Source organism: Alternaria ventricosa (genome assembly GCF_023758065.1).
Source record: "Alternaria ventricosa strain BMP 2768 chromosome Unknown scaffold_7, whole genome shotgun sequence".
Lineage (NCBI taxonomy): Eukaryota > Fungi > Ascomycota > Dothideomycetes > Pleosporales > Pleosporaceae > Alternaria > Alternaria ventricosa.
The window spans coordinates 1,257,904-1,279,561 of record NW_026055687.1 but is presented as its reverse complement, the minus strand read 5'-3'; the positions used below and the strand labels follow the sequence as shown (position 1 = coordinate 1,279,561).

At 51.9% G+C, this 21,658-nt stretch overlaps 9 protein-coding genes across 9 annotated transcripts; 7 read left to right on the top strand and 2 right to left on the bottom strand.

Moving 5' to 3' along the window:
* Positions 1 to 742: 742 nt before the first annotated feature.
* On the bottom strand, positions 743 to 1,198 carry J4E93_005196 (uncharacterized protein; the record flags this gene model as incomplete). The annotated part of the gene is made up of 1 exon (XM_049343119.1): positions 743 to 1,198. One exon carries the CDS (start codon positions 1,196 to 1,198, stop codon positions 743 to 745), a length of 456 nt encoding a protein of 151 aa, XP_049200119.1.
* Positions 1,199 to 2,189: 991 nt separating this feature from the next.
* Positions 2,190 to 3,149, top strand: J4E93_005195 (uncharacterized protein; the record flags this gene model as incomplete). Its single annotated transcript, XM_049343118.1, has 2 exons — positions 2,190 to 2,193; positions 2,545 to 3,149. 2 exons carry the CDS (start codon positions 2,190 to 2,192, stop codon positions 3,147 to 3,149), a joined length of 609 nt encoding a protein of 202 aa, XP_049200118.1.
* Positions 3,150 to 3,621: 472 nt separating this feature from the next.
* Positions 3,622 to 4,608, top strand: J4E93_005194 (uncharacterized protein; the record flags this gene model as incomplete). The annotated part of the gene is made up of 1 exon (XM_049343117.1): positions 3,622 to 4,608. One exon carries the CDS (start codon positions 3,622 to 3,624, stop codon positions 4,606 to 4,608), a length of 987 nt encoding a protein of 328 aa, XP_049200117.1.
* A 782-nt stretch (positions 4,609 to 5,390) lies between these two features.
* On the top strand, positions 5,391 to 6,145 carry J4E93_005193 (uncharacterized protein; the record flags this gene model as incomplete). The annotated part of the gene is made up of 2 exons (XM_049343116.1): positions 5,391 to 5,614; positions 5,662 to 6,145. 2 exons carry the CDS (start codon positions 5,391 to 5,393, stop codon positions 6,143 to 6,145), a joined length of 708 nt encoding a protein of 235 aa, XP_049200116.1.
* A 439-nt stretch (positions 6,146 to 6,584) lies between these two features.
* J4E93_005192 (uncharacterized protein) lies at positions 6,585 to 7,736 on the bottom strand (the record flags this gene model as incomplete). The annotated part of the gene is made up of 1 exon (XM_049343115.1): positions 6,585 to 7,736. The coding sequence occupies one exon, from the start codon at positions 7,734 to 7,736 to the stop codon at positions 6,585 to 6,587; it is 1,152 nt and encodes a 383-aa protein (XP_049200115.1).
* Positions 7,737 to 8,429: 693 nt separating this feature from the next.
* On the top strand, positions 8,430 to 9,973 carry J4E93_005191 (uncharacterized protein; the record flags this gene model as incomplete). Its single annotated transcript, XM_049343114.1, has 2 exons — positions 8,430 to 8,735; positions 8,792 to 9,973. The coding sequence occupies 2 exons, from the start codon at positions 8,430 to 8,432 to the stop codon at positions 9,971 to 9,973; spliced, it is 1,488 nt and encodes a 495-aa protein (XP_049200114.1).
* A 634-nt stretch (positions 9,974 to 10,607) lies between these two features.
* On the top strand, positions 10,608 to 11,894 carry J4E93_005190 (uncharacterized protein; the record flags this gene model as incomplete). Its single annotated transcript, XM_049343113.1, has 1 exon — positions 10,608 to 11,894. One exon carries the CDS (start codon positions 10,608 to 10,610, stop codon positions 11,892 to 11,894), a length of 1,287 nt encoding a protein of 428 aa, XP_049200113.1.
* A 3,700-nt stretch (positions 11,895 to 15,594) lies between these two features.
* On the top strand, positions 15,595 to 16,857 carry J4E93_005189 (uncharacterized protein; the record flags this gene model as incomplete). The annotated part of the gene is made up of 1 exon (XM_049343112.1): positions 15,595 to 16,857. The coding sequence occupies one exon, from the start codon at positions 15,595 to 15,597 to the stop codon at positions 16,855 to 16,857; it is 1,263 nt and encodes a 420-aa protein (XP_049200112.1).
* A 1,273-nt stretch (positions 16,858 to 18,130) lies between these two features.
* Positions 18,131 to 19,804, top strand: J4E93_005188 (uncharacterized protein; the record flags this gene model as incomplete). The annotated part of the gene is made up of 1 exon (XM_049343111.1): positions 18,131 to 19,804. One exon carries the CDS (start codon positions 18,131 to 18,133, stop codon positions 19,802 to 19,804), a length of 1,674 nt encoding a protein of 557 aa, XP_049200111.1.
* Positions 19,805 to 21,658: the final 1,854 nt, after the last annotated feature.

Genomic DNA, 21,658 nt, shown 5'->3' with positions numbered 1-21,658 from the left:
TGCTCCGGTGACTGCTGATCGGCAACTTCCCCAGGTGCCGTATGCACTCCGCACACATGTTCACTCCACACGTTCGCAGCATTGAGCAATCGCATTCGCTTGCCAAAGCTTATTGCTGAGGTCGCGCAAGCCACACGCTATCGAAAGGCTGAGATCGTCGTGTTGAGGTTAGACCCGAGCTTTTTGGCGATCTTCAAAACACGCGAACCATGACATCATCACGACCGCGATTACACCATCAAATGCCGAACTTCTATATCGGATTTCATGTAAAGTGGTATGCTGCTACAGCCGTGAACATTGACCCATCCCCACATTCCGACCTGACTATCCTGTACTCTAGTCTTTTGCAAGCCGCATTCTAAGATCGCCTTGCTCGCTTCGCTAATCTATGATATACCTTTAGCGTTTCTTCTTCTTCCTCTAACATTACTTGCTCTTTCTACGCAGCTATCAGGAACGCTCTAACATCTTTATCGCAATAGCATGAACGATACTGAACATGTTAGCGGCATACATCACGTGCAACGCCTTCTATTCTACTTACAGTTTACTGCCCGTTCTTATAAAGATATCTTTATCATGATATACAAGACGTTCCTAGGACAGTGACGATAGAGGGGATGAATTTTAATTACAGCCTTAAAGCCATGTAATACAAAGGTAAACTAGACGCTAAGCAAAAGCTGAAAGAGAAAGAAGAAAGGCGCACATGAGGAAGAGAACAAGAAACCAGAATCAGCTAAATCAACCACTTCTTGACCTCCGGGTCTTCGAGAAACAACGCAGCATCATTCGGCTCACGCAGAATCTTCGCCCGCCTATCGATTTCAGCCATCAAGATCTGATTACGCTCGAACCTAGCGCGATAAGAAGCGCTCAATGACTTATCGAGCCCATGCTCCTCCTGCCGCTCAATCATGCGCAAAACTTTCACTTGCTGCTCCATCGCCTCAAACAGCTTGCTTGACTTGCTTGGGCCCTGAACCACTTGACCCGATTCAATCGCAAGTATCTTGGCCCGTATATCGTCGGTCTCAGCTTGCCTGCGCTCTACAAGCTCTTTCTGCGCCGCTTCCAGCTTTGCCGCGAGGTCTTCGTTCTTCTTGTTGGCGAGCTCGAGGTCTCGCTTCAACTCAGCGATTTCTTGCTCGGCGTTCTCGGCGCGGATTTGCATTGCGGAGGCTGGGGATGACATTGTTGAGGGTGACGACGATGATGGTGACGACGATGATAGCGATGACGCTGATGGTATGTAGTCTTGAATAACGGAAGATGCCTAGGTATTGGCGATGACGCTGGTGGTATGGAGTCTTGAGTGATGGAAAATACCTAGGTATTGGAGAAAGAGATAGTAGCTATTTGAAAGTATTTGGGGGGTGAAGTCTTGCTACCGAAGGCACTAGAGAAACCGAGAGTTGACACTCACCTTCACCGCGAATTTTGACGTGACACAAACGAGGCTACCCGCCTAGCGCACCTTCCGCATTGACCAAAATCGTGAAGAATTCGGCTAAACGAGGAAGGAGCGATTGTAGCAACGTCAGGAGAACCACGGGCGTTTGCGTGGATTGCTTGTGACATGACATTGCGTCTTCAGCTGCGTGACCGAATATGGACTACATGTAGAAGCCGACGTCTACATTCAATATCGCGCATGTGAAGTCGGCTTCCGGACCTAACACCGAGACCTAAGAACTGTCATGGGCGCTCCTAACCTCCTGATTCTCTCGCTTTATATCTACTCATAAGCATATTCTTACATCAACAGCTATCTTCGAAACATGACTACTCTCATCGACCTTCTCAGTGCTCGGTATGCGCCCATCCAACGCGTTCTCCTCGATCATCTCAATCCGGGCGCCATCGCAAGGCTTACCTGCACCTGCAAGGCCTTCGGCTCTTTGTGGTCGACGCTTATAGCTTCTGACTACAACATTAACTACAAACTCCGGCATTTCTTTAGAGACCCTCGGGAATTTCGGTCCGTCCAAGGAGAATGCGGCGCTCTTCTGGATGATTGCAGCCAGGAGCTCATCACTGGTGGCTACTTAAGCTTCATTGCGCGCTCGAAACTCGAGTGTACGCATTTGAGTGTATGGGTTGAACCTACCCGCATGGCGCCGCTAGTTGATTACCTGAGTTCTGAAGGCTTTGTGCATTATGATCCATCGCCACAGGAACCAGACATGAGTGAGGGCTTTTACTGTACAAGAAAGTGTGGTGTTGATGGGAAATGGAGACGCGTGGACCTTCGCAACTGGAACTTCAACCAACTAGAGATACATATAATTACCCGTCGAGCAACCAATGAGATGACCTTTCTAACATGGAACAAGGCATATACGATATTCCCTTACGAGACATACATTAAAGAGACATGTCATCTGACGATGGTCGATGACAAATACCTTTGGCAGTACGTAGCCCTTGTACAAAGGATTGGAAGTCCAGGGTCGTGGAAAGGGTTAGGGTCGCGGTACTGGGCTGACGGAATACTGCACGTGGAAACGGATGGGCCAAGTTGTATAACCCGCCGGATAGGGGATTCGCGGACCTGGAAACTGGATCTCGACACAACGGGCGTCTCGGCGCCTGATACGCCTGACACCATCCTTGAATCATCGACTTTCGAGCTCCGACAAAGCTCTTCACCGTACATATTCATACACAGGAGGGAGTCGTTGGGCCCCACGGAGTATCCGAGATTTGATCTGCTATATGAGAACCTCAGCCATGCAGTCCTCAAACATCGGTACCTGATACCACCAGGTACTGGCCCTTCGGTAATGAACAAAAAATGCGATGCTATTCTCAAGAAGTTGGATCGCTTGACGAAACTTGAGCTGGAGAAGATTCCGGAAGCAGAGCGACCGGAGGCATATTACGAATTTGAGAGAGGAGAATTGAAAGCTAAGGGCGTGCGAGACAGATTCACGCTTCAGGGGTTCACGCTCCCAGCCACATGGACATTCTACGACGAGGAGATTCTGGCGGATTTGAATGATGCATGGGAGAGTCGCGACAAGGTTTGGGTCGAGGATGAAGGTCAGAAGACAGCAGAATGCGAACATGAAGCGGAGGGAGTGGTCGCGAGCGACGACAACGACGTCGGTAATCTAGGCGATGCGGCTATAACTGATGGATGAGCATATTGAGATGCTGGATCGCGAATCGTACGCGATTCTTTGAAGTATCGGCGATGTTCCCAATTCGTTTGCGTAGTTCCTTCCATCAAATGTAGTGTACCATGTCAGCCTCGCCGTAGTGAAACTCTAAACCCAGCGTACCTAGATATCGTGTAGTCGTTCTGCAACCTCAACCGGTAGGCAGCGGGGACCCGGTTTCGCGACGATACACAGCTGCTATACGTATGTTGGATGAGAACAGTTTCAGCGAATGGGTGAGACTTGATAAATGAACTGCTCTTTCCTAATACGAAGCTTGACGTCTTACTGGTCTGTGCGAATCGATAATAATAGCCCGTCGAAACGGCGGACACGCGTCGGAGAAAGAACTATGATGTAGTTACTTTTTTGCAACACGTCCGTTTGAGACATCGTCACTATATAACTCCGTCACGGCGCGTAGTCAATTGTGCAGTTACCCGTCGCCGCCACCATGGACCCTCTTCTCGCCGCCGCCGAAGCCGCAGCCGCCGCAGACACAACGTCAACCCCGCCGAGCTCCCCGCCCTCCGCCGAGACGCCCCCAGAGAGCCGCCTCTGGGGTATCAGCGACATCCACCTCTCCTTCAAAGGCAATCGCGACGCTCTCGAGAAGCTCCTGCCGCACCCGCACGATGACCTCATACTGTGTGGAGACGTTGGCGAGTCGGCGGAGCATTGTCGGCTAGCCTTCACCAAGGTCAAGGAATGCTTCCGGCAAGTGTTCTGGGTGCCAGGCAATCACGAGCTGTACACGCTGCCCTCGGAGAAAGAGCATGGCGCGAGGGGCGAGGCGAAATACCTGGAGTGCGTTGCGATTGCGCGGGAGTACGGCATAATCACACCAGAAGATCCATACACGCTGTGGCAGGGCGAGGGAGGTCCATGTCTCATTGCGCCCATCTTCACGCTATACGACTACAGCTTCAGGCCTAGCCACGTGAAGCTAGAGGATGCGCTGGAGTGGGCGCGAGAGGAAGACATAGAAGCGACCGACGAGCACCTGCTGCACCCCGACCCCTACTCGTCGCGTATCGAATGGTGCAATGCGCTTCTTGAGAAGACGGAGAAGAAGCTCGCCGCCGCTGTCGCATCACACCCAGATATCCCTTTGATCATAGTAGGCCACTGGCCGCTGCGCGAAGACCTCGTGAAGCTGTTCCGAGTTCCGCGCTTCTCCCTCTGGTGCGGAACAAAGAAGACAGAAGACTGGCACAACAAGTACAACGCAAAGGTCGTCGTCTCTGGCCATCTACACATCAGGCGAACAGACTGGATAGACAACACGCGCTTTGAAGAGGTCAGCCTGGGCTACCCACGGCAATGGCACGATTGTCAAGAGCGCGGCCTCGACATCAACGACCTGCTGCGCGAGCTAATGCCAGGCCCGGAGACACCACCAAAAGACCGGCGCAATACTGTCTGGAGGCAGTTCGGATGATTGACTGCATTGCGAGATACAATCTAATCTTCGATACCCGAGATCATGCCTTTCGTCCCCCGTGACTGCAGGTACGTCTAACTGCTCCAATCACTCCTCGCCAATTCCTCACGTTCGGCAGCCCACCAGCATGAATCCACGAATCCAATGCATTTCTCGTTTTGTTTCTCCAGACTGCAGCATGTCACATTCACCTCCCCTGCACCTGCCTGATGCGGACTCGGCCTAGTCTCGGCCAAGCACCAATGGCTCGGACGCGATCAGCCACGCGCTTTCTCCTTATTCGCCGGTATGCAACCGTCGTGGTTCCCAATCTAGTCGATCGACATCCTGCGTTGCCTTTCACGCATGTTTGCTCCGGGCGTAGAATATGCAACGTCTGAATCGTCCCGTGCCGGACGCCGAGGCGCTGCAGGTACCCCAGCGACAACGTCGGAAACGTTGTTATGCGTTCTAGGGAGCTGGATAAACGGCCAATTGGTGGTGGTATATCAGGGCATGTGCGCTGCTTGTGTGCTCTCCACGGTTCTGCTCGTATCGCGCTTTTGCTAGTTTCTATCGTGAACTTCCCTATTGGGATAGAGAGAGACTTGAGGACTCAGTGAGCACGATATCGGGAAGAGCCGTACGATACTGAATACGCCGAAGACTTCGTATAAATTATCTGCAGTTGCCATTCTCTGAAGAACAAGCCAGTCCTGTCCGGCTCGAAACCTTGTCACTCGCTTGACATCTATCTCGACATTCATTCCCACTTCCATTCGCTTTGAACAGAAGTCAAGATGTTCAACATCGCCATTCAGCTCCTTGCCGCCGCGAGCGTCGTGCTTTCCTCCCCCGTCAACCTCCAAAGCCGTGCTGTCATCGGCCATGATGCCGTCGTTGGCTTCCCCGAGACCGTTCCTTCAGGCATCGTAGGACAGCTCATGCTAAAATACAAGCCCTACCTCAAAGTCGAAAACGGCTGCGTCCCCTTCCCTGCCGTCAACGCCGCAGGTGACACAGGGTAAGTCAACTCTAGTCCAGAAAGTGAATTCTTCTAACACCCTCCAGCGGCGGCCTCCAACCCACCGGCTCCTCAAACGGCATGTGCAGTTCCTCCCCCGGCCAAGTCTACGCCCGCGCCGCCACCCACAACGGCGCCTACGCCATAATGTACTCCTGGTACATGCCCAAAGACAGTCCCGGCCCTGGTCTCGGACACCGCCACGACTGGGAAAACATCGTCGTCTGGCTCTCTGCTCAGTCCACTACCGCTACTATCCGCGGCGTCGCCATCTCTGCTCACGGCGACTACGACAAGGTTACCAACCCCAGTCTTACTGGTACCAGGCCAAGGATTGGATATAGGTCCATCTTCCCGGTTAACCACCAGTTGATCGAGACGACTACGCAAGGTGGAGAGCAGCCGTTGATTGCGTGGGACAGTATGACGGCGGCGGCGAGGAGTGCGATTGAGAACACGGATTTCGGTAGTGCGACGCCGTCTTTCCGTGACAGCAACTTTGGAAACTACCTCGACGAGGCTTTCATTTGAGGGATAGACGTAAACAGCGGTGCCTGGCACAGCATGCTCGAGTCCCACACATACAATTGAAGTTGTGCATTTGTCTTGTATGGCAGCGTGGTGAACAGATGTCGTTTGGTCGTTCACTCTCCCCAACACAGGTCCGGATTCCGATTCATGTCTAGCAGAGTTACACATCCATCCTCGTTACGTAAACTCATGGTAAAATGCTCGCTTCGTTCGACATTTTGCACATGATGCGAGCTCACTATCAATCGATTGAGAATGACTGCCGAGATACCATTATCATTACGAACTATCCAAAATCATGGAACTTATCTGTCGACCCGGGACTACTGGAGTCTGAAGGTGCGCCGAGCCCCACTGCATAGAATATGGAGGGTATACGGGCCGAACACAAGCCCCATCCGTATCAGCAAGCCACACGCATGAACCACCGCCTCACGGCTCAAGCCGAATACCCAGGAGGAGGACCCGCCGGCGCCGTATACTCTGGCGGCGGAGCCTCACCAGCAGGCGGTGCGAATCCTCCTGTACCCACATTCTGCTGTCCACCACCCAACACCCTCCTAAACGCCTCTTCACGCGCTTGCTGCAGTTCTAACCGCGCATGCTGTAGCTTCGCCTTTGCCTGATCGACCTCGCCCTGCAGTCCCTTCTCCTGCGCCTCACGCTGTCGGATGATCTCCCCGCACTTATTCCCCGCGCGGTCGACCTGTGCAATAGACTGCTTGACCTGATCGTGCATTTGCATGTCTGAGAAGATATTGTCAAACACCACGTCGCTCCATATGCTACCCATCGCGATGTTGAGTTGACCCAGCCCCGGTATCTCAGGCGCAACCTGCTTGACCTGCTGTTGTAGCATGCGCACCTGTTGGATGGAGCTCTCGGCGCGCTCGAGGTAGTTCCGCTTCTGCATGCTGGCCATTGTGCCTCCGCCGAACATGTCGTATTGCGACATTCCGTATGCGCCGTCGAGGTGTTCGCGGGCGGCAGACAGCTTGACGGAAGTCTGCCCGAGGAGGAAGAGGATGTGGCGTTCGCGCTCGAGGCGTTGAGTTAGGTCTTGGACGTGCGCGTGCGCGGCGTTGCAGGCATCTTCTTTGCGGTCTTCGTCGGGGAACTCGGGTGTGTGGCCTGCGAAGATGGAGTTGTAGAGCGCGTCGAGGTCGGCTTGGAGCGCGGTGTGGCGTTGGGCTTGCGACGCGATTTCGTTCTTGCGTGTCTCGGCTTCGGCGCGGAGCTGTTTTGCATAGGCAAGTTCATCTTCTGCACTCTTTTGCTCTTGGATTGCGTCGAAGTATTCTTTTTCTTCTTTGGCGGCTTTTTCGGCGAACTTCTCCTTCTTTCCGCTGGCCTTGTGGGCGAAGCGGCGGAAGTGCGAGTCGCGGTACTTTTCGTGGTCTTTTAGCTCGCTGGCTGTTTTCTGCTTGAGGTCGTTGACGCGCTTCCTGATGTTGTTGATTTGCGCGTCGAGGTCAGCGATGTAGGCGTTCTGCTGCTTGAGCTGTGAGGGCGCTGAGTCTGTGTCCTCGAGGCCACGGAGGAGCTCCTCATTCCTCTGCGCTGCCTGCTGGATCTTGTTGTGGATTGACATGATGAGATAGGTCCCGGGAGACTAAGTTGTAAGTTGTAACAAGGTATGATGCGATCGCGCGGTAGCCTGGTAGCTATATATCTAGGAAGCAGCGAAGCACAGCCTACCTCGTCAACTCCTTCAGGCAAGAGATTACGGTTGTACTGCTTGGCAGTCGGCCTGACGGCACGAAAACATGGCTTTGTCTTAGGCTATTGGGCGCCTGATTATGAACCAAACTGCTGTCCCTAAGGTGGCTGGTGGTGTTGAAGCGGGGCAGACTCCAGACGTCATAAGGAGCAAGGCTGAGCTACCATCAATGCGGCCTAGTTTGCGGCGCAGTCGACGGCTGAGCCTCAATGCACTAAGGCGGCGTGGCAACGGCTATCTCGCACTCAGGATCTCATACTGGAATCCGGGGTGAACGACGATACAGTTGCAAAGACCATCAACCTCGTATATGCGATGGTGAGGGGTATCCTCAGGTGGAGACGGACGGATGGCAAGAATAGCCGGCTTTCCTCCAGACGGAAGGAGGTGCCTAAGGACACCGCACCGTTGCTCAAAGCCCCACCTCGGACGCCGTGGCACAACTTCGGGTGTTTGGTGTAGCATCGGATAACCTCAAAAGCTCAACAGCGTCAAAAGAAAGCTTCCTCTTGGTTTTTGGCATATCCATTGATTCTCAGCGCGCCAACAACCCGGCTCATCAACATGGCTACCGAAAGACTCCAGACGTACGCGCAGAAACCCCGCGTTTTCATCTTGTCGGACATCTCGAATGAGCCAGATGATGCCGAGTCGCTGTGTCGATACCTGCTGTATTCCAATGAGTTCGAGACGGAAGGTCTTGTAGCTTGCACAAGCACATGGATGAAACACGAAGTGCACCCGGAAGACATGGGGAAGATTATCAACGCATATGGGGATGTCGTCGACAATTTGAACAAGCATGTACACCCGAACTGGCAGTATCCAACGGCACAACACATGCGTGGGTTGATTCGCAAGGGAGCCGAGGTATGTTCCATTAGCTAGACGTAGCACGTCACGTGGGTAGCGCTGATAGTTTCCAGTCTTACGGAATGTCGGCTGTTGGTACAGACACTCCACTGTCTCCAGGTGGACAGCTACTATACGATCGAATTGTCGCACCCTCCACTCAGCCATTATGGATTCTTTGCTGGGGCGGAACAAACACACTCGCCTCAGCACTGCTCAAAGTAGACGACGACTTCGAACCTGAAGACTCCAAGCGCTTACTCTCACGTCTACGCGTCTACGCAATCTCCGACCAAGACGACACGGGTGCATGGATCCGCAACAACTTCCCCGACGTATTTTACATTGCTTCCATTCACGGCTGGAATCAATATGGTTTGGCAGCATGGACTGGCATCTCCGGCGACAAGTACTACGGCTTCGATGAAGGTGGGCCAGATTTCGCCAAGATGGAGAAGAGCTGGATCAAGGAGAATATTCAAATTGGGCCACTCGGAAAGGCGTACCCTGACTATCTCTACATCCCAGAAGGAGATACCCCGACATTCCTCTACCTCATCCAGAACGGTCTTGGTGTACCTGACTGCCCCAACTATGGGTCTTGGGGAGGCCGATACGGGAGGACCGATATCAGCACCGAAGGCTTGAACAGCAACCACTACAGCGACGTTGTAGATAGAGTCAAAGTTGGCGACAGGACGTATACATCCAACCACGCGACCATCTGGCGATGGCGCGACGCATTTCAGAACGACTTTGCCGCGCGCATCAAGTGGAGCATGGAGCCCGATTTCGCAAAAGCAAACCACCACCCCGTCATCAACATCAGCGGGTTCAAAGGCTTAGCGCCTGTCCAAATCACCGCTGAAGCCGGATCAAAAGTCACCCTCGACGCGTCCGCTACATACGACCCTGATGGCGGAAAGCTCACATTCAAGTGGTGGCATTATCGGGAACCTACAGCGACGCAGTGGTTGGTTTACAGCGAGGTTGCGCAACTTGTGATCAAGAAGCTGGACGATGAAGGCAGGAAGGTCGAGGTAAAGCTTCCACCTCCGGAAAAATGCGCGGTCGACTTCTTGAGCAAGAAGCCGGTTGCTCAAGGTCAACTGCTTCATCTGATACTGGAGGTCACGGATGATGGCACCCCGGCTCTGACAAGCTACCGGAGAGTGTTGATACAGGCGACGAACAAGGAGCTGAAGGGAGGTGCAAAGAGTGCAGGTTCTATTGGCGATGGGATGAAGAAAGCGTAGCATTTCTTGTAAGAGTAAAATAGTGGTACGCTTGATCGAATCGATCATAGCCAATCAAAAAGTACATCTTTCTTGGTGGCGAAACTCGTGGGAGTGTGGTTTTGGGCAACTGTTTCGACATCCGGGTGACATGTACGACACCGCAGCACGCGTCAAAACTACTAAAGTCTGAACCAACGACGCGGTTGTGTGAGTCGCTGTCAAAGACGCGGCGCGTTCATAGCGTACTGCAGACAGGAATTTGATAGATGAGAGACCCTGGCGCCGGGCCGCTGACGTCATGACACACTGGCGCAGCGACTTACAACCACCAGTGACAGCCATCGGTCTTGTTACTGAAGGGTTGCGCCGAACGCAGAAGGGATAACCCTACATGTTGGAGAAACTACGTCTCGCGTTCCTGTGGTCAAAACAGGTTGTCGGCTGGCCACACACGTGTAACTGCGGCGATCTCGTCGATCGTGCATGACGTAGCGTAGTCGCACTTGAGCTGTCATACTAGCGTTGACCCGTCAAACCAGCCTCCTGTCTAGACCTTACAATAACATTGTTGGAATTGAATCAGGAGAAAATACCACCAAAACAAACACAAACGAAATCGAAACCGAAGCCTGCGAATTCATCGAACCAAAACATGGGAGAAGTTCACGTTGGCGGCGGGCAGTGCAATGTCCCCGAACATGAGATCAAACAGAATGCAGGCGTGTCGGCGCAAATGGCACTCCAGGCTGGACAGAAAGCATGGGAGTTGAGGCAAGCTGCGCATGGAGCGGGCGACGCGAAGGCAAGAGAAGAGATTCTCGCGAAAGCGATCAACAAAGAGATTGAAGCAGAGTCATTCGGAAAGGCCGCGAAGTACACACAGTCGGGTGCTTTCCAAGGTCTCGCTGCTGGTGCCGGATTGGGAGTGCAGCCGGGTGTGACCATTGGAAAGCTGACCGGCGCGCTCGTTGGTGGCACGGTATCTACAGTGACTGGACTGCTTGGAGGTGGTATTGGATCAGTCTATGGCGCCATGAACGGCCCAATGTGGGATCTTGGAGAGATGGCAAGTCAGGGTGTTCAGGGTGTCGTTGGTGACTTCCTCCCAGATATCAAGTCGACGCCATCGCAGAAGAAGGCTTTGGAGAAGATGGTCATGCAAACCAAGGACACGCAAGCACCGTCTAAAGAAGAACTGGAACAGATGAAGAATGACGCACCGGATATGATGCCGCAGACTTGGTCGCAGTCCGCGAAAGACATGACTGCTTGGAGACCGAGTATGCCGTCGGCAGTCAAGAGCGCGGGGGCTGGAATTGCTGGAATGGGGGCTGCCATGAATCCTTGGGGAGGTGGAGGTCAACAACAGCAACAGCAAGGAACATCACAACCCAAGCAACAGCCTCAGAAGCAAGCCCAACAAGCGTCGAGTCAACCCAAACAGCAGTCTAAGCCCCAGCCTCAGAAGACTTCTCAGTCGAAACCATCGCAGCCGAAAACAAATGGTACACAACCCCCAAAGCAAGAAAAGCCCCAATCAAACGAACCAGCGCAGGAAGCACCCAAACCCCGATCCCAACGTCCACCAACAACCCGCGGCCCCGCAAACCCCCAATCATCAACGCAATCCACCCCGCCCTCGCAACAAAAGCAAACCCCCAACACACAACAAACACCAGCCAAGTCCTCATCGCAGAAATCCCCATCCACGGCGAACAAGTCTGCGAACGGATCTGCTCAGCCGAAACGCGTGTCGTTCAGTGATAACAAAGAGAATAATGCACCGGCTGCTGCGGAGAAACCGAAGAGGAAACCGAGAAAGTTGGGGCAGCAGGGTGGTGGTAATGCTGGGGGGGGTGCAGGTGGTGGTGGGCCCGGGGGTGCGGCGAAGAAGGCGCCGAGGAAGTTGGAGTCTAGGAAACCTGCTGCGGCTGCGTAGATTATGGATGTTGTGGAGGAAAGGGGAGAGCAACAGGCTGGTGGAGACATTGATGTGTTGAAGGGCGTTTGAGGAGCAGAAGGAGTAATGTAGTCATAATAGTTGGTTCGTATGTAGGTGTTTTTCATGAGTTTTCGGCGGATAGTGTAGCGATAGAATGGTTTTAGCGTGACACATACATATTTACAAACAGTCTCATGCATGTGCAAGGCTCGCGGATGGGAGCGTATTGTCAGAAATACTGTGAGGTCATTGCTGTCTCCTAATGTCCGCCAGAGCATGGGCAGAATCGCGTGGACGACCCGGTGTGTACTTTTGCGCAATGTGCAAGATAGATTTGAGGCTAGAAGTATACATTGCTCTAGGAATTGACTACTTAACATGATTTGATGATATGTATAATGCAAAAGCTCTCTTGAAACCACCACCCTTCAAGCGTACAGGCAGCCTTCGATTGGCTTCTGGACAGCTTTGTCGCTAAAAGAACAGTGTCCAGCTTGATCCTTCGTACCCACGATCGTAACGCCCCACTGCAACGGACGCTCGACAACGTCGTCTAGACCCTCAGCCTTCCCACCGTTCCTGTTCGTTACATGACACGCCGCACTGATAACCGCACTGTTCGTGCCTCTGAGTGGCATGCCCGTTGAGTATTTGCAAAAGCCGGCGATAGCCAAACAGCCCACGACCAAGAGACAGCCCATAATGAGAGCCGCAAGGAGCGCAGAGTCTGAATATCCTAGAGCGGTCACCGAACCTCCCATCTGCTGGCGCCAGTCTCGTGACGTCGGCACTAGCACGCCTTTATTGTAAACAGCAATGGGCGCAATGAACAACGTCTGCGATATGAACCAATGCAGCAAGATACTGGCAATAATGAGCGGGAAACTGTATCTCCAGGGCATGGAGAGGAAGTATGTAGATCGCTGAGTAGGTTTTGGGATACTGACACGAAGCGCGGCTCGCTTATGTAGGTAGCTCGCCCATTCGCGGTTCGCGAGCATCGTCGTAAAGAGCCCGTTGTAGGTGATGTAAAGGAGCGATATGATGACCTGAGGCGCATTTGCCACAAAAACGTAAGGTATCAGGGATTTGAACCCGAGGTATACATTGAGGAGAAAACCTGATAACGCCTTAGTCAGCATTTTGCAACATGAGCGCACAGACCTAGTACGTGATAGTACCCATATGGTATATGCTGAGAGGTTGAAAATTTGGTGCAAAGAGTTCAAATAAATCCAGTTGAGGCGAACTTACGGAAATTAACGCTCCCAAAGCCATTCCACCGGCAAACATAGTCCCGGTTCAGGGTAGGACCTCTGGAGTTCGCGCATAGCGCCCAGCGACTGCTCATGCGACTATAAAAGTACGCGGCTGTGGCAATGACCAAAATGTAACTAGAGTGTATCAGAGCCTGTGTAGTACAAAGAGGTGCTAGGTGCGTAGTCTTACGAAAAAAGCGAACAAAACCAGCGCTTGCCGCCTACAACACTGTACCAACGCTTCTGTTTACCGGGCTGGTATCGACGTATTCTTCGCGCTTCCGATACGTTCAAGATACTGTGACTTTCCTCAATACAGCAATTTTGGGTTGAGATGTCCGGTTTTAGGACAAATGTCTCGATCGCGTCGCCGATCGTAACGATGGTCTCATAATTCATCCACCTAAGTACTATGACCATGAGAGTAACCTTCAGCATATTGCATGCAATGACGATATACAAGATGCTCTGGTTAAGCTGTACTTGGCACCGCTCGGGTGAACTTTCGCTGAGGCAATCTGCAGCATGTGAGTGAGACACGTTTCCACAGCCTGAATGAACTTACATAAGAGATTAGAAAGGAAACCGGCGCTGAATCCGATCTCTGTGGCGTTCATAGCGAAAAATGAGAGTGAGCTGTTGGCGTTGTAATCGCTTGGGTAGTCTGGTGCCATAACAGCGAGGAAATCACTGGCCCTAATGAAGGTGAAGGCGTAGCGACGAATGCACTCAGGGGCAGAAATGTTCTCGAACGGAGACGTTTCCTGATACTGCTTGTCCAGAAATGTGTCCTGTAGAGCTTGAATGTGGTGACGGTACTCATCATCATCATCCTCAAGCTTCCATCCTCCCTTCGTGGTGAGGAAAGATTCGGTTATCACCGTAAAGTTGACGGCATTTGTTGCTGTTGTCTGGAATATGACTGAATTGTACCTTTCTTCGTTTAATACATCAAAAGTCCGGTAATTTGGGCGCTCTATATACTCACAGGAAATGTAAAGGTAGGCTGCTTACGGCAAGCAATAACCATACTGTCAGCCTCCTCTTACTGATGTTGGGTAGATTTCTCAGACTCAAGACTCCCACATCCAGCGATTTGCCCTTCTTGTGAGCTTTGTCGATTTCTTCTCTCGTTGGAGCTACAAGTCGTTGTAAACAATAACTTGACGCACCCAACAAGGCGCTGCTCAGTATATTGATGAGGAGTTGAAGGCCTGTTGTTAAACGCGATGCATAGGCACATTTTCCTGTGTAGATCGTAGCAATCCCGTCGTGTGGGCTACCGGCTGCAGCAGCTACTATGGCGCATATGATGTTAAAGAGCAGGACAAATGACGAGCCAATAATGGCGAGAACAAAGCCGCCGCGCCAGCCGCTGAATCTGACTTGCCGTTTGTAGGATAACAAGAGGCTGAAAGTAACGGAAGAAAAAAAGGTACCTGGAGAGTACTTCATCTTGGAGTACGGCACCAGCGCTTGCTGAATGATAGTTGAACGGCCATCAGCTGTTATGTATCCATTTCTCATCCAGCGTACGCATGCACTGCCGCCAGCACAGGCGCTATGAACCAAATGTGGAACGATTCGAAGAAAGACCATGCATCCAAAAGTAAGCAGCTGCTGCATTGAGTACCCACGTTATTCCGCATACGCCTCGACCAAGGAGAAAACAGAACAGCCTGGAGACTACATTGACGCTATGGTTTCTGGTTTCGCGTCTTGCAACCCAATGTAGTCTTCAGACCTGTTCGGTTTACTCCTAGTATAAAGTGCACACACCATTTGTGGGAGCGAAACCTTGAGCAGGTCCCCGGAACCTTGTGGACTCGGCGAGTACAGGATTGGTGATAGGTGGCCCCCAATGTGTCTTATCGGAGCACGGGCTCATGACGGCAGGTCAAAAGACTTAGAAGTATTCGACCAAGGGCCAATACTTCTACGCTCCACTGTTGCTGCATCTCTTCAATTGAGTTGACGTTGCGCGGACCATACCTTTGGGCTCGGCATGACGAGCACTGCCCCGGTCCGGGGTAATTCATCCGACCAATGGGATGTTTCGTAGGAGCAACACACGTAAGCGGCCCTGCGACCCAAATAAGTTCCGCACGTATCAATGCCGTGAAACTGCTCACCAGAGACTTTGCCACATGCAAGGCAATAGGGGAAACGGTCGGATATTTGGCGTAGCAAATGTCCATCGTTTGGTTGGCTCGATGGGGTCGGTTTTGGAACGGTATCCGCGGTACCATCTCAACCTTTGGCGCAGATTGGTGTGAATACCGCATCGGCAGACTTTGACCAAATTCATCGGCAATGCAGCCCTCTATCGCCACTGCTGCCTGCGCTTTCCTCTATGCGGGTGCTTCTTCGCTGCGCCTTCCGAATTAATTTACGGTGCAGCGCAACGATAACCCCCACCCTCAACCTGCGCACTCACCATGGATCTTTCCCATCTCCTCTCGTCTTCGCTTACCCCGGTGCAGGAGACTCTCATTTCGTACCTCGGCCCGAAAGAGTTCTCGACATTGATTGAAGTATCGACAGGCGTTCGTACTGCGCTCATCAGCGGGCTTCCTTCATGCTACCAGAACATTGAGACAAAACTCAAAACTTTCTTCCAGGATCCCAAGGCGTTCAGACAAGTTCAAGCCAACACCGGCGCGATCATCGGCGGTGACTTTGCCCGCAAGTTCATTGCTAACGAGCTACAAACACCCGTGCAAGAGCTATACATCTACACACAGTACTCAGAGGTTAAGCCCTTGGACCTCCGTGCCCCGATATTCGACTTCCTGGAGCAAGAACGCTGGATCGCTGATGAGTACAACAAGACGGGCTTGACCATATTCCGAAAGCCGCAGGCTGAGTATGATGGATTGACCATCTGTGTCTTGGATTCGATGCATTCTCCTCTCTTGAAGTTGCTCAACGCGGCTTCATCTACCGCGACATTGAACTTTATCACTTGGAACAGGGCATACTCTTTGTTCCCGCAGACTACCTTTATCGACAAGCAGTGTTACGTATTGCAGAACCTGCCTGCGGATAAGACCGCGGGTATGGTAAAGCGACATGGTGATTACCTTCGGGGTCTGACATGCGACGGTATCCAGACTCGATTTCTGCATTGGGAAGATAAGTATACGAACCTTGTTACTCGCCCCCGCCGCGTCGGCGATAAGTATACGTATACGATTGGACTTGACCCTACAGGTATCGATTGCAGCGCATTAGCGATACCGCAGACTGTCGTGGAGTTATCTACCTTTAAAGTCAAGCTCTGGCATTGGAGAAACAGCAATGGTGGACGTGGGCCGATCACAAGTTACGTTATGAGTGCAATTGGCGTGGATAGCGCTGTCCTCAAACAGTCCTATGTAGTCCTGCATGAAGACGAAGAAGATCCATTTGAGCCCGACCAGCCGGCACCATCTAGGCTTTTCAGAAAGACGATCCATGTTGTATGCCAGGTCCGTGGCTTGACGAAATTGGAGCTTGCAAAGTTGCCAGAGAGCGACCGCCCGATCGAGTACAATAACATCATTAACGGGAGGTCTCGCGAGGCGTTCGGGTGGAAAAGCACCAAGGTACCAGAGACGTGGTCATACTACGACGACGACTTTATGAAGCAGCTGGGGAAGCTGTGGAAGGAGCACGAACGCGACGAGATGGAGAAGGGCGATCAACGAACTAGCCAGTAATAAGAGCGACTGGAGGCGAAGCCGGGGCAAGTTGACGGTTCGTCGGACGAGAGCGAGGATGAAGCGGCTTGATGAAGAGCGGATGGTCGTGCGTGTTGATGAGGTACGTTTGCGATGAAATGGCGTCAGTGCGGGTTGAAGGACTCGTAGACAACTTGTGGTATAATGTCAGTCATCCAGCTGAATTAGCGTCATAGATAGTGGTGGCCAGCATGAGGCGGAAGAACAATTAGCGTTCTGAACCCAAGCCTTCCGTATCTGTTTGTAGGACCGTCCGTGGTTTTGAAGGTTGCAGAGTTTGACTTAATGATAAGCTGCTCCGCTGATGATCGTGCGTACTGGCTGATGCGGGGTCCTTTGTGACGAAGCGGGTGGATGACCTGAGATCGGAGGTTGGATTCTCACAAGTATGCGCGACCATACGGGGTGGGGATAGGATGAATTGGTAGGCGACGCGGTGACGCGATGTGATGTGGTGAAGTGAGGAGTCGCTTCCGTAAAGAGGAGAATGCTGTCAGCCAAGCCGCTAATGTCCGAATGCGGTTGTGACGCGTTCAGTCGCGCCGTCGACGCGTCGGAACTTCATCAGCAACACCCGCCGCTCTCTACCACCAATGCATTCGCGCTCCGCCCTCCGCCGTGATGGATCTCATTGCCAAGGCGCTCTTGGTACCTCAGGATGCTTATTGCGCTTCACGACTGCTGTTTTGGGAGTTCCCAATTCACTGTCAACGAACTACTGATCGAGAGCAACCGATGAAGGACCCATTCACAATGCCGTCTTTTGTGAAACTTGCGCATCAGTGCTATCACGGTTCCAATGCGTGACAGAAGCTCTTGCAGAACAATTGAGCTATTCTTTTACATACTTTACTACAGTATTGAAGTCTTATCCTGGAACACTCGTATCTATCGCCTGAACATTCTCCAGCCGACGCCGGTATCAATCTTGTACTTGCAGTCATCATAGCCTCACAGCGTACAGTACTTTCCCCTATGGATTCTCTCGGAAGCAAGCAAACATCGGCGAACATAGCCCTTGAGTCAACTGTGCTATCGCGATGCTTCAAGTAGCAAACTTGCGAAGATGATGGGATTCACTCGGCGGAAGCGCCTCGATAGGTTAAAAACATGTGTGAGATTTCCTTTCCACCCTTCATCAGCTTACAACCTCCCAAGCTCTTAATCAGTCACTCTTTGCAACTCAACCGATCAGAATTCGGGTGATACTCGCTACTTCTCCTCGACACTCGACCCTGTTCACCAAGGCATTATGTCTCAAGACCATTACCAAGACAACAATAGTCATTCCAACTACATCGACTACATCCTCAACATGAGCCCGCAAGACATGCAACTCATCCATGAAGCTCAATTCCAGACAACTATGGATAACGAGGGCGCAATGCTGTCTGCCAATGGCGACCCTGTGTACTTTGCTCAACCTGGCATTCAAGACTATGGCATAGGGAACTATCAGCCGAATGATGTTCCTCTATATGCACCTTACGATGGTCAGTATCAACACGGCTTCGATGGCTACAGCCAACCGATGCTCGAGCAGTCTTCACCCCAGCATTATGCAGGCACCCCACCTCCTCGTTATTTATCCATAGAGCCTGCCAGCGCTACGAATACGCCAACAAACTCGGTGGACGTAGACTCGCCATTCGACCCCTGTTACCGTTACATGACACCCAGCCCATCGGCACCCTCTCAAGCTACTGCAATAGCTCTAGTTCAACCCAAGTTTTTTGGACTTTCGTTTCGGAATCTGGCAGAAGCGAAGGATAGCATGCTTAACCGCTATATCGAAAACGACTGGGTGCCGCCTGCCAATGACAGCACTATTCCCACTACTGACGAAGATCGAGCTGAACACGTCGCTGAGCTACTAGCAGCAATGAAAGACGTTTCTGCCTGCCCGGACAACCAAGACAAGGACCGATTTGCGAAACGATTGACTCCAGGTGCTAAAAAGGCGATTTATGAAGACCAGATGGAGAAGGTGTGCTGGCAGCTAGTTGACACCGCTGAGAAACTACATGTCTTCGGCCCGAAATCATTCTCTATCTACGACACAACGCCACTGGAGACGATGCACAAATCCCGCAACCTTACTTTTGGTGAGCGTATAGATAGTCTCTGTGAGCTCTTACGGCTTTCCAAGAGCCGCTGTTTCTCGCTGCTCAAGGGTGAGAATCTTGAAACTACTGTGGGTGCGGCTCCCGATAAAATTACGGGCACAATCCTGAACAATGGACAGAATCGAAACCGCCAGGAGTATATCGCAGAAGGTCGGGTGAGTGTGAAGGAGAAAAAGGCTACGACGTCACCGGAAGATCAAGCCTCAGTCACGGACGGTGATAAGGAACTCGATTCAAGCGTCGCAATGAACCTGCCTTCAAACGAACCTGAAGAAGAGGTCGATCCAAATGTCTCGATGAGCCTGCCATCATCCGAGCCTCTGCCACCTACCGACGCTGGAACGAGTATCATCGGTGATCTCCAATCGAACAATACCCAGACCGTCTCTCAGTACGGGGGCGACAATGGCGGGCAGTACGAGAATAACCAGCACGTCACTGGGAACTCTTACTATTATGGCCCTCAACCTGTCCTCCCTCACTCCGTGTCCTCGCCCGAGATGCTTACACCGAACATGCTTTCGCCATCCACCTCGTACGCCCCGGCTTCAACTCCAGTGTCGTATGGGCTCTATTCACCGAGCACGCAGCCATCGCCGGTGACGTCCTGGACGCCGACGCCGTCTTATATGCCGCACATGACCGGAGGCTATCCGCACACTCCATACCAACACCCGTTTGCGATTCCTAGACCCAACCGAGTGTTAAAACGTAGTGCCGAAGACGCACAGCTCGGCATGGGTCCATATGCACCCGTCCAGCGCCCACGCTTTGATGATCAAGAGGCCTACTGGCAATGAACCCGGGCCTAATGCGGAAGAGGATGAAACTGTAGGATACTGGTGTAGTTGTAGCCGGTTCGTATGAATCTAGTCTATACATGGAAGATTTGGTATTAGTAACCAGTATAATGAATGTAAATCGGACACAGCCAAAGCTATTCTGCTCGGCCCCAGACATATGAGATAGGCATGCCATCATCGCCTGCTTGATCTATCAAGAACCTTCAGCCTGGCCCGCCTTTATGCTTCTTTCGAGCCAGTCTCTCAACTCATCCATTAACCCACATTGCCCTTTCGCCACGAACTTCAAGAGAGTTTTGGCACTCTCCGCTGGTAGAAACACCTTGTATGTGTCGATAGCCCCGGTCTTCTTGTGCTCCTCCGGCAGTAGTTCTCTCACTATCATACTGAACCAAACTACGCACTTGTTAGTGTGAATCGACAGCCTCGCGGAGATGAATTGACCTACAAATTCTTTGGTATTCGCGGCTTTTCCAATTTGCAACGCCTTGCGTATTCTCTAAGTCTGACCCGGCGCCAATCTTGAGAGAGTCCATTTTTGGCTCTCCGTCCTTTTCTCCGTGCTTGGGGTCCCTCTTTGTCAGACCGCTGATATTCGGTGGTTGGATCCAGTCGAATAAAGGTTCCTTATCCGGATCTTGTTCGAGGTTCTTGCTGTATTTGTACACAGCGTCTTTCTCTTCCTTGGCCTCCCAACCAAATTTGATTTTGCAATTAGTCTTAGCGACGAAGTCGACCGTGCAGGATGGGAGTGTCGTTCCGTTCCACAAAACACATTGGACCACCGAAAGCTCTCTGAGCTCATCCCTAGTTTTGGCTTTGGGGTTGACTAATGCAAGCCGAGGGTTACCTTCAGCTTGCAGCAATAATCGCGGTGGTGCTCCGACATCGATCAAGTTCTGGAGGGCAGCATGCCACGGCTTTCTTCTTTTCAGGTCGAGTAGTATTGGGTCATCTCGCTTTTGGTGTTGATCTTCTTTCTTAATTTCCTCGTCATCGTACTTTAAAGCCATCGCGTAGGGAGCCTAGAGGTGGGAGAATTTCTTTTGTTGTAGTGTTATAGAAGTGAAAAGGTATTAGAATCGCCGAGCCCAATTTATACTCCAAAGGGTATGAGCCATCGTATAATATGACTGGATTGCCTCTGTTTGCTGTGAGTTGTGTTGCCTGGCAAATGACTACAAGCTGAATGATCTGTGTCTAACGGGAGAGGGTCGACGTCGCACTTGAAGTGCTGAAGGATCAGTCACCGCGTCATGATCGTGTTGACTGTCACGGCACGGCACGTTACCAGTCACAAAAGCGTGCGGTGTGACGTGAACGGCGATGAATGGCTATACGATGCGTGCGTCGTAAGCGCATACAAGCGGCTACCTTTGGATGTTGAATGAGTGGCATCAATCCAAATTGCGCGATCTGCCAATACGTGATACCAACACCCGACGATGGTCGCATGGAAGCCAGTGCGCTTATCAGCGATGACGACTTCAGCTCCTACGAAGAATTGAAAAGAGTCACAGCATATGCTCGTGCAGGACCGTGGGGCTGTTAGACAAGCACTGGCACCCATGACGATAACAAGCTTCACCAAGATGAGTATATAAGCGCCAAAGAACAGGTAGTGCAGGCTTTGTATGTCAAATGTACCGAGTCAGTCTCCATGTTCGGAAGATCGTGAGAGCCCGCGCCATTAAGACGGATTTGGGTCCTGGATGAGAGTGAAGATGTTGCAAACTGCTGTAATTGTAGCTAGTTCGTATGAACAGTGCCCGTGTTGAGACACTTGATTCTAGGCTACAGCACAATGAGAAAGCAACCATGTGCACCTGATAACCTTCGGCTCTTGAGCAT